General features: G+C 39.1%; 1 protein-coding gene across 1 annotated transcript in view; it reads right to left on the bottom strand.

Annotated features, from left to right (window-relative positions):
• LOC137342388 (ABC transporter B family member 1-like) overlaps positions 1–18,242 on the bottom strand; it is a 122,599-nt gene that overhangs the window by 29,255 nt on the left and 75,102 nt on the right. The window contains exons 16-17 of the mRNA XM_068006318.1: positions 16,083–16,136; positions 3,643–3,759 (exon numbers count right to left, since the gene is read on the bottom strand). Of these exons, the coding sequence (XP_067862419.1) occupies positions 3,643–3,759; positions 16,083–16,136 (171 nt within the window). The remainder of the gene's footprint in view (positions 1–3,642; positions 3,760–16,082; positions 16,137–18,242) is intronic.

Genomic DNA, 18,242 nt, shown 5'->3' with positions numbered 1-18,242 from the left:
GGAACAGGCAGGCTCACATCGTTTGGGTTTAACACCACACGGAGTATAACCCTACTACTGTATCAAATCTGGCTTCAGAAGTGTTGAGAGGGCCATATGGACATCCTGGTAACTTTATAAACTTACTTAGAGTTGACTGAAATATTTAGAGCATGGAGATACCCTATCTGTACTCTTAAAACATTTAAAATTTAACAATGGAAAGTGGAGCCCTCCAACCAGAACAAGAAAGTATAAGTGTTGTACTACCAAGCTGGAACTGGCCTCCAATTAGTGCCTGCAGTAAAAACGCACACTGAACTGGAAAGTAGCACAATTTTAACATATCTGAATTATTTAATGTTTTAAAAGCCCGAGAGATTTAATTACCAAAATAATTGGTCGGCAAAGCTCCTAGTTTACATAAGGAGCAATAAATAAGGACATAATTATTCATTATCATTGTTTAACATTGATCAGTGAACTTTCCTATGATACACTGTGAAAGAAACAGTAATAATGCAGGTTTTATTGCTTGACCAAACGTGTCTTCAAGTTCCAGATCATTTAAAAAAAAACTGTTGATCGATGTTATAAAAAATAACTGGCAAATTCTAACATTTGGATACCTCCACATAGATGAAAAGGACCACCACAATCTTTAGTACAACAACTTTAAATGAAAAATCATTATGTTTGATGTATAATATAATTTATAACAGATACATGTAAGTTTATGGCAGTAATCCAATCTCAGGTTTCAGATGATTAACACAGCTCTGCTCTTATGGTTCAGGAGGTCATTTGAAGCCCAAAATTGGATTACTGTCTTGTAATTCACTTACAGGTATCCATTATCCATTAGGTACAACTATTACCAAATTCTAATTTTTAACTGCACAAGGTTTATTTTACTTTTTTCCTTGAAATACATTAAAAATATTTAATCCTTGGGCTACCATGTCCTTAGATTAACTGGAGCAGTTTGAAATGCACTGAATTAAACAGGACTGTATTAAAACAAATCAAATTACATCATTTTTTTAATTTGCCAGACAACTGAAGATCATATAACAGTCATTAAAATGGTATACAGAATTTTGTTTTAAGCCTGTACTGTGGACACACAAAGCTGATCAAAAAGACTTTAATATTGGAAAGTTACAAAGTTCTATTTTAAAAAAAAATCCTGCGCCTTCTTACATAGTAGCCAATGAGAATCGCCAGAAAGGCATGGATTTTACTGAAAACTGCAAGTATTTAGGAGATTGCCAGAATTGAGATGATGAGTTAACCACAGGTCAGGTTGAAAGTTGCAGAGATAGATTTTGATTGAAGACATTTAGCAGAGAGTGTGGACACTATCAGTACCTTGACCAGTAGCTTGGGCTCCAGCTGCAGTTATCTACGCTGATAGACTTCACCTAGTGTGTTTGCTATTCTTATTTGCATTTTACCCTACAATACTGTCCCAGTTATCCAGCCTTTTAGAGTCCTTTTCTGGAGAAGTTGGATTTCTGCCTTGTACTAAAGATTTCCTGAACTTAGAAAACCAGGCCAGTCTGCCACAGATTGTGTGACAATGATTCGTGAATGTGAGAAGAACTATGTACAGGCTGTCAGGACTGAATGAGACTGGCACAAACAGATCTATGTTTTGTTGTACTGTTCTAATGGATGCCCAGATAGTGGGAGAAAATAAAACCTGGGAATATCTGTCTGTTTAGTGGAATCCCTCCCAGAATCCAGGTTCGCTGCAATAGCCTCCCAGCTAATGAAAATGAGACTATGTCCCACTTCATTGAGCCACTGAAGGATGGTTACCTTTCCTGTTGATGTTCCTCAAGATCCCAGTACTCTTGCCCATATCTTCATCTACATCCATGGAAAAGACAGCGTACACATACTCTAACTGAAGCCTGCTAAGCTTCAAACAAGTTGGTTCGTAACACAGGCTGTGTGACATCTGATGGTGACAATATGAAACTGATCCATTACTGGCAGATACCAGAGATGATGCTTCTGCAGCCAAGTGCACAAAGCCTGACAAATGCTGTACAAGACTCACTATAGTGGAAGCCATGGTACTGAAAAAAATCTTTCATCAAATCTTGGAGAATTTATTTGATTGACAAATTGCTCTGGTGTTTGCAGGAGCTGCTGTGGTAGGAGGATTTGTTAGTGATGGACTAGTTTGCTCTGTTATACATCAGTATTGATTGGGATGAGAACCTTGATTGGTGCCAAGCTGTTGTCAGGTTTGGCAAATGATTACAGAAGTGTAGTTGAGCAAGGACCTCAATGCTTTCATCACTTTCTCAGCTCTAATTTTGGGCAGCTGCAGAATTCTAACTGTGACTGAAGCAGAAAGAGGTGAAGATCTTGGTGCATTCTCCCTGACCTTGTCAGTTAACATGGAACATTACTTTGCCAATGAATCTTTTGTGGATCATTCGTAAGGATGATTACTCCCTGAATTAGATTTTATTTTTCTGACCTGCAGCTAGATATACATTTCTTGGACAAATGAAGCTTAATAATTTTGGAAGGAACAACTAAAACACTTTTAAGTAAATAAATGCTTATAGCTGTCTTCATAAAGTAGATTATTAAAAGTAGTTGAAGTACATTGTTACCTACATCCTCAGGGCCTCTGCCCTCATTGAACTACATTCAGCCTTTTATAAATGATACATGTTCACTGTATCTTTGTAATCTCCTTCAGCCCTGAAACCCCTTCCTAATGCTCTTCTCCTCTAGCTCCAGTCTTGTGAAACTCCACCCTTCACCCCACCATTGCATTCAGCAGCCTCAGCTCTACACTTTCGAACATTATATATATTTATTATATGTATCTCATTTTTAAAAACCTCAAGACCCATTTCTTTGACCAAGCTTCTGGACATCCCTCCCATCTAGCTCAGCGTACCTTTGCCGTGCACCTTTTTGTGTAGTGCCTTGGGACCTTTCTTACATTTAAGATGCTACATAAATGGCATTTGCTGTTGTAGGTCACTGAAGGTGCGTTCTATGTTGATGCTGCCCACTAGCACCAAACTCGAAAGTGCCTGCGCCTAGAATCATACAGTACAGAAGGAGGCCATTCGGCCCATCGTGTCTGGGCCAGCTCTTTGAAAGAGCTGTCCGATTATTCCCACTCCCCTACTCTTTCCCCATAGTCCTGCAAATTTCTCCTACTAAAGCTGCAACATGCCAATACTGATGTGTGTGTGTTAATTGGGATTAACCATAGATTTAATCTTGAGGTATGGGTGCAATTGACAGCTCGAACTGGATTAAACTCTAAATTCAAAAGACCTGCACAATAAAAATTCTGAATATTAATACCAAAACATAAAAACAGATTTCAATAAATGTAACATAGATTACTGGCTCACAGTATTTTTTGAATAGGAACTCCTTTTTTGTCTTTATGTGAAAGCAGAATTGCTACTGTGTTTTTCAAAGGCTTAAAATCATTTCAGAACATGTCAAACAGTAGAAACTGTTCAGTTATATTTCACACATCTGCAGCATTATAATGTAACTGGTGTAAAATATCACCACTGGGGATGGTTCACAGAAGAAATGCTAAAGAGGAAAGCCATTCTAAGGCAGCTAAGAAAATAAATGCATCATCAGTTAAGTTATACTAAAACTAACCTCATCAAGTAGCAGCAGCACAGGATCCATAACAAGAGCCCTGGCGATCGCGATCCTCTGCTTCTGGCCTCCCGAAAGTCTGATCCCGCGCTCTCCAACAATAGTCTCATATCCATTCTGTGGGGTAAAAATGGACAGAACAAAAAAGTTATACAACAAAAATTATTGCTGATATATACTGCATAAACTCCAGTAATAATGACAGGACAGAAAAATAACACTACACATACAAATGAAACTTCTTACAGGCTGCATTGAATCAACATGCTTGGCACCTTCTCCTGAACTTGAAGTATAGTTCCATGGGTACTCAGACAAGTGACCATGTTTGAGCTAGTGAGTGAGTGTTGGCAATCTAGGAGCAGAAATAGGCCATTTGGCCTATCAACACTGCTCAGTCATTTTATTAGCCAAAAGAACTTTATGCTTTCAGTACTAATTTACTGCGCTCTGCTCAGCCACAGGGGCACCACAGCCAAGGTTGATATCCTCATCCAAAGCCCATATAAACACACCTTCCAGTAAATGAGTCACATCTCCAACACCCTTCCAAGTTCCATGCTACACAAACTCCCAACTTGCCCAAAACTTGACCACCCACATCCTGTCCCACACCAAGTACTGTTAACCCATTACTCCCATTTTAACCAACCTCCACTGGCTGTACTGTCCTCCAACGCACAGAGTTCAAAATCCTTGTTCTGGTGAACAAATCTGTTCATGGCCTCACTCCATCCTACTTCTGCAACCTCCTCAAGTTTTATATCCTAGCACCTGCTCTTTGGTCCTCTGATTCTGGCCTTCTGCACATCCCCCGCTTCTCCATATGTGGCAGAACCATCAGCCACTTTGGCCCTAATCTCCAGAATTTCCTCCAAAAACCTCTGGCTTGGTACTTCAGTTGCTGTCTTTAAAAATGTCTTCTTAAAGCCTGTCTTTTTGACTCTGCTATCTCTCCGAAAACTTCCATTCTTGCATGGTGTGTTCTTCCATTTGTGCAGAGCGTTGACACATGTTATTACATTAAAGGCAATATATGAATGCAAGCTGCTGTAGTTGAAGAGCGATAAGGAATAAGAACATTGACTGATCTTTTATCGCCCTCTCTGAAGTCTGAGGGGTGCTGAGACCAACTGTAGCTGTCAACTGCCACCCTGGTAGGCTAATTTCTGATTGGTGTTAATAACCCAACACAGTTTAGGGATTGAGCCTAGCACACTACTTTTAATTGGAAATTATTGTGGCGTAAATATTGATGGTTTACAATTCCTCGCTTTAAATCTCGTCTAATCTTTTAGAATTTATGATTGATGTAAAATGTTTCTAATAAGTTCCTGATAAATGATCTAAAAAGTAATTCTAGAACACAAAATTCTCTTGGACAGCCGGTCTCCCAGAATACAGTCCGGGGCAGGGGGGGGGGGGGGGGGGGGAGGGGAAGGGCTTTTCTTTCCCCTGCATTTTGCTCTCAACGGAATGGTGGAGGAGTTTGGCAAGAAACCCTTCACTGTCCTGGTTTTGCACTCTGTGGGGGGAGGGGGTGGGTGGGCATGCGGTGGACGATTGACCTTGGCTGCTTTAGCCTTCATTTTTCTTCTAGGGGGAACTAACCTTTGTTGCTGCAGTGAGGATGGTGTCACCCTTCCCATTTCCAGCCCCAAGGCTCCCTTGGCTTCAATTTTCCAAGTTTCCCTATTCAGTGATGGGGAAACGGTTGGTAAGTGGGCAGATGATGTTGGTCAGACAGCAGAGCGGGTTGTACGGGTCTCAGCAGTGGACAAGGATCCGGGGCTGTGCTTCCACTTGAGGTTATGCAGCTATAATTTATATAGTGAAACGAGCAATTTTCAGGCATAGGCTAATGCAACCTGTGGGCATGGAGTGAGCAGACATCAGAGGCCAGTGGGGAGACTAGAGGTCAGAAAAAAATACATTTTTAAAATTTAAAAAATGAGACACGTTATGGGCATGGGGAGCTGGTAGGCCCAAGGATTAGGTGAAACAAATTATTAATAATAAAACTGCTGTATATTCTGGGTGACCAGAAGCCACAGGTGGTGGTGGTTGGGGTATGGGGGTGGCAATGAACAATGGGGCTAGGCCTAGAAATTGGAAAGAGTATTAAAAATATTTTAAATGATTTTAAACATCATGTAAAGGTAAACAGGAACTATAATAGTTGGTATTTTTTTTTATAACCACGTACTCTCACTATTACCTAGCACCGACAGTGTGCGACACTAGCTGTGGGTGAAACTGTAACAGGCAAGGTGTGACACTATACCTGTAAACTCCTGTTATAGTGCCATCTACAGACATAACTGATACTACAGGTTATACTCACAGGAGAAAGTTCACAGTTTTCAATGAAACACTTGCCCCAAGTACTGAATTTAGTATCTAATATAGTATAAATCATTGCACCTAATGAAAATTGCATGTAAAATAACATGGAGCATTCCCTAATGTTTACAATAAGCAGAAAATATAATTTACATTACATACATAACTCCAACACTAATGAATGGCAAAGTATTGTTTGAAAAGACTGTTCAGTCAGTATTAATAAAAGAGATTGCTATCGACGGTCATTACTGTGATTGGCAACGTGGGCACAGCTGAATTTTCCAATGGTTCAGTTGGTTAAGACAATGAACAGCTGAGCCATACAAATCAGGAAGGCCCCAGGTTACAACTTTGAAATAAATTCCAGCCCGGTTATTCTGGATAATATGAGTGGGTTTGTTGGGGTTCAGACTGTTTTATTGGATTTTCAATGTTTTTTTAATGCCAATGGCTGATAGCAGCGGATGCTTGTGTCTCATGGTCAAATCACAGTTTGAATTGAAGTGTTATTTGAACTGCAGCAATTGAGATTTTATTTTACTGCATAGTACATGGAAATAGCATACATTGTACATATTGCAAGGTACATTTATGCAACATACATTACAACAGTGACTACACTTCAAAAGTACTTAATTGGCTGTAAAGCACTTTGGGACATGAAAGTCCTGAGGTCATGAAAAGCGCTTTATAAATGCAAGTTTTTTTGTTAAAACAGTAGCATGTCATTTGTTAAAGCACTGTGTACCATAATTTTCTATTTGTGATAAAATTTAGCAGAGGAATATAAAAAAGATGAGTCACAAAAATCATACATTAGAGATTTGGTAGTAAAAATCATACCAGTAAGGATTTTTAAAAAACAATATATTTAATTTTCTTTGTTACACTTAGCCTGTTGATCAGCATTTCGAATGCCAAATGTGTTTCATTCAGCCTGCCGGGTACTCATTTAATAACAACGGACATGTTTTGCTTTTAACTAGTAGGTACTTAAAAACAACACATGGTTTCCATTTACTATTCATTTTGTCTGGAATCTAAAGGAAAAATAGATGATCACTGGAAGGATAAAGGGGAATGTTGTACATGACATCATGACGTCAAAAGGAATGGATTTGTTAAGATTCCTATCCAAACCAAATGCACAATTACAAAAAAGATAAACAATGTGCTGTTTGAAAGTATGGCAAGATACAAAATTGGTAATTATTCTTTTTATTAAAGTTTGTTTTAAGCAAAAAAAATGTTTTTTGAGATCATGGGGCGATTATGTAGAGGTGCTAAAAACTATGAAGGCATGGGACAAAGTAGATAGAAACAGACGGTTTCCAGTGATTAAGGGGTCTAGAACAAGGCGATATAGGTACAAGATTAAAAATAAAAGATTTGGGACAGAGAGTGGGAGAAACATTTCTTTTTACACAGAGTTGTGAGGTTGCTGAATGAACTGCCGGAGTTAATGATTCAAGCAGAGGTCATGTCAACTTTTAAGAATAGTTAAAGGGGGAATAAAAGGATATGGGAACAGAGAGGACACATAGGATTAAGATTCCTGCCTGTGTGGAGGATAAAAAAAAACAACACGCACTGGTTGGTCCTAACAGCCTGTTTCTATGTTGTAACTTCGATGTAATTAATTCTCTCCATGGCAAATGTTCATTGAGAACAATTTCTATTTCGTAGCAAGTTTTTTTTGCTCATTAATGACTTACACATCATTAGTGTCAAGCTGGTGGTAAACTGCAGACAATGTAGTAAATAAATGCAAGTTCCCTTCTTTCTTTATAATACCTTTTAAATGACTAACACTTAATATATACACAAACTTTTGAAACTTCAGAACTCTTACAAGTGCTGAAATGAAAAGTTTTCAATAGGTCTCTAGTGGCATTAAAATGTGTATTTTTTGTACATTTCACCACCAGCGAGTTTATTTTTGCATCAACAATAATCATACCATTTGTGCATGAACATCATAATGAAAATCTCCCACTGTCTAGAGAGATGTTTGCTGAAATTTTTCCGTGAAGACAGTGCTTTTTATGTTTAAAAAAAAACTGCTGTGCTTTTAGCACTGGGTGGCATGGCGATATTCTCCAAGTGTTGCTTGAAATTCCTTTTAAAATGAAACCCTAAAAATTTCAATTTACAACTTACATCATTAATATTTCATTGATACCAGTTACAGCTTGTTTTAATTTTGTCCTTAACCACAAAACCCACACTAAATTCTTCAAAGACAGTTTCTTCATGCTTCTGAAGTCTAACCAGCAGGTATTAACTTGTAGCTTGTAGGCTCTACCCTTAGTCCTTCTTCAATTATTCATGACATCACTAGCTCTCTGACTGCAACCACAGCTCCTTCATTGCTAACACCATTTCTTATTTCATGCCAATTACTTACTTTCTGTTTAACTCTCTAAACCATATAAGTTCAAGATTTGAATACTGCTTCCTTATGTGGGGTGATTCTTCTAGTACCTCTCTTATCCAGCACAAAATACAAGAAAAAGCTTGTTGCATATGTAAGCAATCCTTCTCTCATCTTTAGTCTCTGCTCCCCCCCTGCCAACCTTGTATTTCTCTAATTTGGCAGTACTTCTCTGGTCAGTACTCCTTCGAACTTTTTCTTGTTCTTTCCAAATTCCAAATACACCAGCTTGCACACACCTCCTCCTCTCTACATCACAATTGTGTTGAAATCAAAACCCATTGGATGATATTCTAGTTCTATTCATTTTAATCCACAGGATCTCAAACTTATGGAACGCCCTTAATTTCTTTCCTTCCTCCTCCAATATTCAGGCTTTTGAAACCCAATCTCCGTGCCACCTAATCATTACTTCAGGGTTCACCACATCTCTTTATCCCAACTGTCCCTTCATCCTCTCCCACCGATGTTCTCACCCAGCATGTTAACCTCCTTACCTACTCACTCATCTCTCCCACCACTGCCCCTTTGGACTCTGCCAGGGGATCAACAATACCTCTCTCTGAATTTCTCTCCAGAATGGCCATTCACTCACGAACAAGGCCCTTGCAATTATCCACTCACAATGGCTTTGAAGTCCTGGCTTTGAATAAAACTTAACTCATGGGTTACAAAACCTCGGCCCTTACTGAAACGTCCCAGCTTGGCTATCCTTTCCACCACTTGTCCCGCCCAAACCACCACGGCGGCAGGGTGGCCCTTATCACCGTAGCACACCTTGGTCTCCCACCCTACTCTTTTGAGGTCCTTGAAGGAGGAGACTATACCACTTTGTTCCACCCCTCTCACTTCTCCGGTAAAATCCTCATTTTCTACCTCCCTCCTCCCCCCACCCCAAATCAGCTTCTTGGACATATCCTCCCTTAGCCTCTGCACTGAGCGACTCCTCATCCTTGGTGATTTCAATCTTCATCTCAACTCCCTTGTCCACTCTCCTCAAAATTCACGGACTTCCCGTCCCTCTATATAAACTGTTGTACCCATACTCACGGCCACTCCCTTGACCTTGCCATCTCTCATGGCCTCTACCACAGAGGAGGCCATCTCTGACCACTTCCTTGTATCCCTCACCACCCACATCTCCCAGCCACTCCCTATCTTTGCAACCTCCTCCAGCCCTACAACCCCCCCATAAACTCTTTGTTGCTCTGGCTTTGGCCTTTTGCGTATCCCCACCCCTACCTTCGATCCACCATTAGCGGTCATGCCTTCAGCCGCCTAGGCCCCATACTCTGAAATCTCCTCCCTAAAACCTTCTGCCTCTCCACCACCCTATCCTCTTTAAACCCATCTTTTTGACCAAGCTTTTGGTCACCTTTCCTAATATCACCTTCGATGGCTCAGTGTTTGCTTATGCCTCTGAAGAGCCTTGGCATGTTTTTGTTTACATTAAAAGGCACTATATTAATGCAAGTTGTTGTTGTTTTCATTCTCACTGCTGTCCTGCATAATGGGCCACGATCCTTCACGTGAATGTGTATCTGGACTTAAATCCTAAAGGAAGATAATTTTCTAACTTATTAGAGCAACTTTGAAGAAATTTATCCACTTCACAACATTTTTAGCATACTGGATAGCATTAAAACAGCTGAAGACATTTAATAAGCTCAATCAACACTGATTTCTTTGAACACAGAAAGACTTGCAGCAGTTGTGGCTACAAGAGCAGGTCAGAGGCTGGGTATTCTGCGACGAGTGACTCACCTCCTGACTCCCCAAAGCCTTTCCACCATCTACAAGGCACAAGTCAGGAGTGTGATGGAATACTCTCCACTTGCCTGGATGAGTGCAGCTCCAACAACACTCAAGAAGCTCGACACCATCCAGGCAAAGCAGCCCGCTTGATTGGCACCCCATCCACCACCCTAAACATTCAATCCCTTCACCACTGGCGCACAGTGGCTGCAGTGTGTACCATCCACAGGATGCACTGCAGCAACTCGCCAAGGCTTCTTCGACAGCACCTCCCAAACCCGCGACCTCTACCACCTAGAAGGACAAGAGCAGCAGGTGCATGGGAACAACACCACCTGCACGTTCCCCTCCAAGTCACACACCATCCCGACTTGGAAATATATCGCCGTTCCTTCATCGTCGCTGGGTCAAAATCCTGGAACACCCTTCCTAACAGCACTGTGGGAGAACCTTCACCACACGGACTGCAGCGGTTCAAGAAGGCGGCTCACCACCACCTTCTCAAGGGCAATTAGGGATGGGCAATAAATGCCGGCCTCGCCAGTGACGCCCACATCCCATGAACGAATAAAAAAAAAGTTACCAAGGGGGTGATTTTAAACCCCAAGAACGGGTGGGTGGGACTTGAAAATAGTTGTTTTTTGGGTCACGACCGCAACCTGGCTTTATTTCCGGATTTAACGTTGGCGAGTAAAATTACAGGCTTCCCAGTGGGAATGCCAAGTCCAAAAATTTTGCGGTCGCAACCCAAAAAAACAACTATTTTCAACTCCCACCTGCCCCCAACCCACCCATTCTCGGGGTTTAAAAACAACCCCCAAAAGTTTAGTTCCCGAATTCCCACAGCCTAATGCATGCTGCAGCAAGTGACAGTAGGAACATAGGGGGGAAAAAAAACACACATACAACATAAGAACATAAGAAATAGGAGCAGGAGTAGGCCAATCAGCCCCTCGAGCCTGCTCCGCCATTCAATAAGATCATGGCTGATCTGATCCTAACTTCAAATCTAAATTCATGTCCAATTTCCTGCCCGCTCCCTATAACCCCTAATTCCCTTTACTTCTAGGAAACTGTCTATTTCTGTTTTAAATTTATTTAATGATGTAGCTTCCACAGCTTCCTGGGGCAGCAAATTCCACAGACCTACTACCCTCTGAGTGAAGAAGTTTCTCCTCATCTCAGTTTTGAAAGAGCAGCCCCTTATTCTAAGATTATGCCCCCTAGTTCTAGTTTCACCCATCCTTGGGAACATCCTTACCGCATCCACCCGATCAAGCCCCTTCACAATCTTATATGTTTCAATAAGATCACCTCTCATTCTTCTGAACTCCAATGAGTAGAGTCCCAATCTACTCAACCTCTCCTCATACGTCCGCCCCTTCATCCCCGGGATTAACCGAGTGAACCTTCTTTGTACTGCCTCGAGAGCAAGTATGTCTTTTCTTAAGTATGGACACCAAAACTGTATGCAGTATTCCAGGTGCGGTCTCACCAATACCTTATATAACTGCAGCAATACCTCCCTGTTTTTATATTCTATCCCCCTAGCAATAAAAGCCAACATTCCGTTGGCCTTCTTGATCACCTGCTGCACCTGCATACTAACTTTTTGATTTTCTTGCACTAGGACTCCCAGATCCCTTTGTACTGCAGTACTTTCCAGTTTCTCGCCATTAAGATAATAACTTGCTCTCTGATTTTTCCTGCCAAAGTGCATAACCTCACATTTTCCAATATTGTATTGCATCTGCCAAATCTCTGCCCACTCACCCAGCCTGTCTATATCCCCTGTAGGTTTTTTATGTCCTCCACACTCTCCACTTTCCCTCCCATCTTTGTATCATCTGCAAACTTTGATATGTTACACTCGGTCCCCTCCTCCAAATCGTTAATATAGATTGTAAAGAGTTGGGGACCCAGCACCGACCCCTGTGGAACACCACTGGCTACTGGTTGCCAGTCCGAGAATGAACCATTTATCCCAACTCTCTGCTTCCTGTTAGATAACCAATCCTCCACCCATGCCAGAATATTACCCCCAATCCAGTCAAGCTTAAGACTCTCTGATTGCTCCCAAAATTCCACGGCCATTAGGGGAGACAGTTACGCTACCTACCAGAATGCTTCCAAAATGAACAGACAGTGCTCCAGTTTACCATAGCCCCCAATTCCCACCTCTACTACTTTATAAAAGTAGATTACGTGATGTAAAGCTACGGTCTCTGTTCTAAGAGAAAGCTGGAGGTAACTGTTCTTATACTTTGTTACTGCAAGCAACAAAGTGTAATGGTGCATTGAGACTGCAATTTTAGCATGATGCAAGGTGGTTTCTACTTAAGTGATGCTAAAGTTGCAGTATAAAGGAAAGGACCTGCATTTAGATAGCACCTTCCATGACCACAGGATGTTCTCAAGCACTTTACAGCCAATGAAGTACTTTTGAAGTGTAGTCACTGTTGTAATGTAGGGAAACACAGCAGCTAATTTGCATATAGCAAGGTCCCACAAACAGGAACAAGATACATGTTCAGATAATCTGTTTTAGTGATGTTGATTGAGCGCTAAATATTGGCCAGGACACCAGGAGAATTACCCTGCTCTTCTTCAAATAATGCCATGGGATTTTTTACATCTGTGGGGGCAGACGAGGCTTTGCTTTTATGTCTCATCTGAAACACAGCACCTCTGATAGTGCAACACTCCCTAAGTACTGCACTGGAATTTCAGACTCGCTGGATTATGTGCTTAAGTCTCTGGAGTGGGGCATGAACCCAAACCTTCTGACTCAGAGGCGAGAATGCTACCGGCCAAGGCTGACACCTGAATAAATACAAAGTCCATGTCTATCCTGACTCTGGAGAAAAGCAGTACCTGATGGAGGTAGTCTCACACTGCTTAGGTTCAACACTGCGCGGAGTGTGGGACAACTTGGACCTCTGGGGCACTTTTTAAACCTGGAATTAATTGAAGTGTGGAGAGTGAAGAAGCTCCTACCCATACTCCTTAACGATTTCAATTTTAACTGCTGATGGAGGAACACTGTGCATGTGCAGGGCAGTCACCTGGGTAGCAGAATTCCAGTTCAATCCAGGCAGTATAAACAAGGTACTTCCTGGCTGGAACCAACAGTGCAACCACTGGTTTCAGACCAGTATCTGCAGGGTAAATGTACCCTTAGTTACACATCATTGATCAGCACACCAATTGCACATTTAAGACATTAAATTTTCAACACTGTATTTGCAAAACAAAATGATAAATATATGTTGATTATTGGGACTGACTTATCAACAATCAGCTTGCACAAAGGTTTAATGAAAAGCTTGGGACATTAGCATTTAATTACCATGACTTGCCTCAACAACAGTTATAGTTAAATAATTTGCTCTTCCACAACTTCTGAATGGTGGTTTTGTGAATGGGCACCATGATTATAGAATGGGACTTTTTATGAATAGGGAGATGAAGGATCATGAAAGACCTGCCTGTGGCTATAGTGCTGTCAGATAGTTTGATCATTTGTGCTATTTGACAAGCTAATCACTATGTCTGGATCTCACTGTAACAGGTTTTACTGATATCACAGAAAATTACTGTGCGAGGAACAGATTAAGTGAGACCTTTCCTTTTCTCAGAAAGGGATTTTTAAAAAAATTACTTCAAATACTAGAAAGTAAGTACAGCAAAACATGTAGATCATTCAATTAACTATGAGCTGGACAATTGGACCAACACTTTTTTTTGTGTAAGCAAACTTGATATAATGATGATGCACTCACTGATATCATGGTATATGTTTTCTTGCTGAAAGCGTATCTTTCTAACTAAATTAAACTTTGAACTGTTTAATCAGATAATATGCAGTACATCATATATGCAATAAATGTGTATTTTGTTGGCCTTCACAAGAATTAAAACATCCCAACTGAATACCACCATAATATTAGGCTTACATTCCAGACTATAAGATTACTAAGAAATTGTGAAATATTATTTTCACATCAATGACTTGCCAAAATCAAACAATTTTAAACATGTTATTAATATTAATGTGGATACTAGTTTCCAACAGCTAAAAGAATAATGAATACGTTATGCAGCTCCCCAGCTGAATTTATTGCATTTACACTAAAATAAATAGTATTTACAATTAATTTCAAATGGCTAATACAATGTCAAAATGGAAACCTTTTTAATTATCAAACTATCATAATAGTTAATCATTCAAGTGAACAGCACAAATTTCAGCTTAATGTGCACTTTTGTTTCGGTGTGAACATTTTCAGATGCAATCTGTAATTACTTTGAAAAACTATGACCCCTCGGGAAGACTATGGGTGTGGATCGCAAGCTCTTTTTGTCGAGATACTAAGCAATAATTTCAATGTTAATGTACCAATAACCAAACTGGTAATAATCACAACGTGCACTTTATGGTATAACATGGTGACTAACTTAAGTTATACCATGCACGCAATTTAATTCAAGCTTCAAATTACAATTGCACTTGCAGTACATCTGTAATGCATCCTCCTCAGAATTAAGTATCTGTGCTCAAGATCAATGAATCAAATGAAGAAACTGTCAGTTGCCCTGAGACAAAGTCAGAGGGTGGCAAAGGTGACATGAAAGCAGACCAAGGTTCAGTAAGAGACACTATACTTCACCATAACAGTTTAATTTTTTTTTAAATGAACAGAATTAGGGTTAACAACATTAGGTTTTGAAAATGACTGTTGATGGCAAGAGTGTTGCTCCAAAGGAATTGTATTACAACATTGAAATCTTAATTATATTAATGAATATCAACCATTTCTGCAAACAATATGGAAGTCATCTTCTAATAGAGAGCCCACATGACTGCAATCTGGAGAAATATATCCTTACTTTTCTCCTACCGCACCCCCTGCTCTACACACATACATTTGCAGGTCATTAAATTCCCATACAAAAGGTGTGACCTATACACCAGCATTTCCCAATACTTCCCACAGTAAATCTATGCCCCAAAGATTTATTGCAACGTTGAGTTGCGAATTTAACTGGAATAGATTACGCCTCAAATAACTGAAAATCTTCGCAGTAAAATTGTGTGTCTGCTGTGTATGCCATGACTGGGACTGTGAAGCCATTGAATCTTGTCTACATCAAAGTCAATTTTCATTTTACTCGCTGGTTAAGTGTTTAACTTTTTGAGTTTTTCCTTTTCCTAATGTGTTATTTTCTTATGCAGGTTATATTACACAAAATCTCTCCAATTTCAATTTTCTTCTCAACCACATTCAATCCAAAAAACACATTACAAAAAAAAATTCTACATGATCACAATCTAAAAACTGTGTGTTGACATTCCAAGAAAATCGAGATACAGACTTTACGATAATTCCACAACTATCCCAGCACATCCCCCAAATATAATTATAACCTAGCGCATTAAAAAAAATTCAGAAAATTAAATCCTAAACCTTTCCATCCCATCTTAGCTGTGCCAGCCTCAAACCCTAATGCTCATTTCCACCCCTCTCTCCAGGCCCCACCCATGTCCCAAATGAGACCACAAGCTCTGTTTTTTAAAAAATACATTGAACATATTAATTGCTCAGAGATTTAATCACAATTTGAAAATACTCATGCAAGTTAATAAATACAAAAGATAATTGTAATTTTGTACAAGTGAACATTTAAAAAACAATAGAAGGAATCACAAAAGAAGGACATGGACGCAGAGAACAAAGTGGAGGATAACAAGCCAACTATGGGAGTGGAGACTAGAGACCAAAGAAAGAACAAATTAAGGGAACTTCAAATATAACATTGCTTCAAGGTGAACTTACTGATCTATATGCCAAAAATGGATTCATAGCCAAATTGCTGGTATAATAACATGCACTTATATCCTTACCTCAAATGACAAAATGAAATCATGAGCATTTGCTTTTTTGGCAGCATCAACAACCTGTTTGGGGAGAAAAAAAATGTTAAATTCAGCCAAAGAAGTCTACACCATTGTGGTTTTTTTTTGTCAAACTTTAGCAAAGGGAATAAAATGTGGTGAAGTGTGAAGTTTTAAAAAAAGAGTCAAATGAGCAACTTTCTATACGCTTTGAAGTTAAAAAGCATGTAATTAAGAAATAACACCTGCAGAGTTTAACAGTGCTCAAGGGAACTGTGAGCAAAAGTCACTCAAAAGTGTCTAAACATTAACTAGATTAAAAAAAAACTTCAAACTTTGGCAATTCCAGCCAAAAAAAAGTTGAAATTTTAATAGAAGACAGGTGTTTCCTCTGAAAGATAATGTCTTTTCAAAATAGGCAATTATATTTAATTTTTAAAGTGAAAGATGATTTACAGCCCTTTTCTGTTTTTTGAATTAGTCCTCTAAGTACTGGGGAGGGTGAAAGCAATGTTTGTACTGTATACGAATTAATCCCAAGGAGCAATATTACTTGTTTTCCTCAGATCCAAATCACAAGGGAAAAAAACTGGTACGCTAAATCTGACCAAACTTTTACCCATGACTCATTTACTAACACCCACTGGTGTAAAGCTACTAAGTACCTGATATCCTGGGGTAATTCAGTACTGAGGCTTCAATGTATTCAGTAATAGGGCTCGAATGTATTCGGTAATAAGAGTCTTTGTATTTTCTTTTAGAAACTCATCGAGTGTTGAATTTTAAAAACTATTATAAGTACCACCAATAAATAATATGCCCATTAAAAGTTTTTAAGAAACATTATATTTTCTTTTGCAATGGATTACAAATATACACATTAATGAACAAAACATTTATTAAACTGTTAACTAAATTGTAGATTTACTGGCAAGTACATTTGGGAAAATAATCAATATCACTTATATTGGTTATTCAAATTAATCTGTGGTCCTTTGAAGTAACCACTGTACATTTGACATCTTGTATTATCAAATATAAGCCTGAATTCCAATAAGGGGAACAGACCCAAAATGTCATAATCTGTCTTTTCTCTTCACAGATGCTGACTAAGCTGCCATGCATTTCCAGCATTTTCTGTTTTTAATTTAAAAAGTCTAATCTTTTGCATGGCCATGTGACAAGGTATTTGAAGCTTACATCAATAATCCACATACACTCTGGCTTACACAAAACCAACTTTCCTTCCCCATCATTCAAGTATTTTGCCCTTTTGGCTAGTGCTCATTTGAATCATTTCTAATTATTTATTTTAAAATGAGAGCTAACAGTAGAACTATGACAAAATAGGGTGGGCAAAGGAGTGTGCAGTAAAGACTTAGAAGATGTGTCCATTATCTTTTGGTGGATTAATCAAGAGATGATCAATGCTATTTATTGAGAGTCATTAGTCTAAGATAATTAACTTCACTATCCATGGTATCGAGGCTGCTATGTTCTGCTGAATGGTGTAGTGATGTTTTCAAACTTAAAAATAAAGCACAAGTGTTACAATTTCTCACCATCTTTCCCTCACCAATTTAAGGGTTCCCGTAAGCAAACATTTTCCCCTCAATGTAATGAGTGTATTGAATTTAATGTAGTCTTGTGCTATAGTAGCAAATTTTTTGAAATGGTAAATATCATACAGATGAAAGCAACAAATATTTATAATAGTAATATGAAGTACAAAAACAGCAAATACTAAAACAAATACATTATAAACATACATACAATGAGAACGTCTGTAACAGGTCAAATAGCATTTATATAAATGGCTGCCCAAGAAATACAAGTGTCTCTGTAAATTGTGTAAGTCCTACTTTTTGGTATGGAGAATTCAGCTAATTTTGTCATCACGTAAAGCTTTCTGAATAAGAGTATCGAATCCCTCAATTAAGAAACAAAACAGAGCCTTTTGTCCGATTCATCACCAGAATTTGGACAAACTGCAACCCCACTTCAAATTCTAGCTTTAGTCTCACAGGTGTCAAACTAGCCATTCATTGGTTTCCTTTGAAATATATATTTCCATAGTCAATATTTTATACTTACATATAACTAACAACAGAAAAACCAATGGCACAAATACAATGATGTACACCCAACTGATATCAAACCTTTTAAATA

The sequence above is a fragment of the Heptranchias perlo genome, chromosome 25, assembly GCF_035084215.1.
Source record: "Heptranchias perlo isolate sHepPer1 chromosome 25, sHepPer1.hap1, whole genome shotgun sequence".
Classification (NCBI taxonomy): domain Eukaryota; kingdom Metazoa; phylum Chordata; class Chondrichthyes; order Hexanchiformes; family Hexanchidae; genus Heptranchias; species Heptranchias perlo.
Note: the sequence above shows the minus strand (reverse complement) of the source record. Positions and strands in the feature narration are given on the sequence as shown.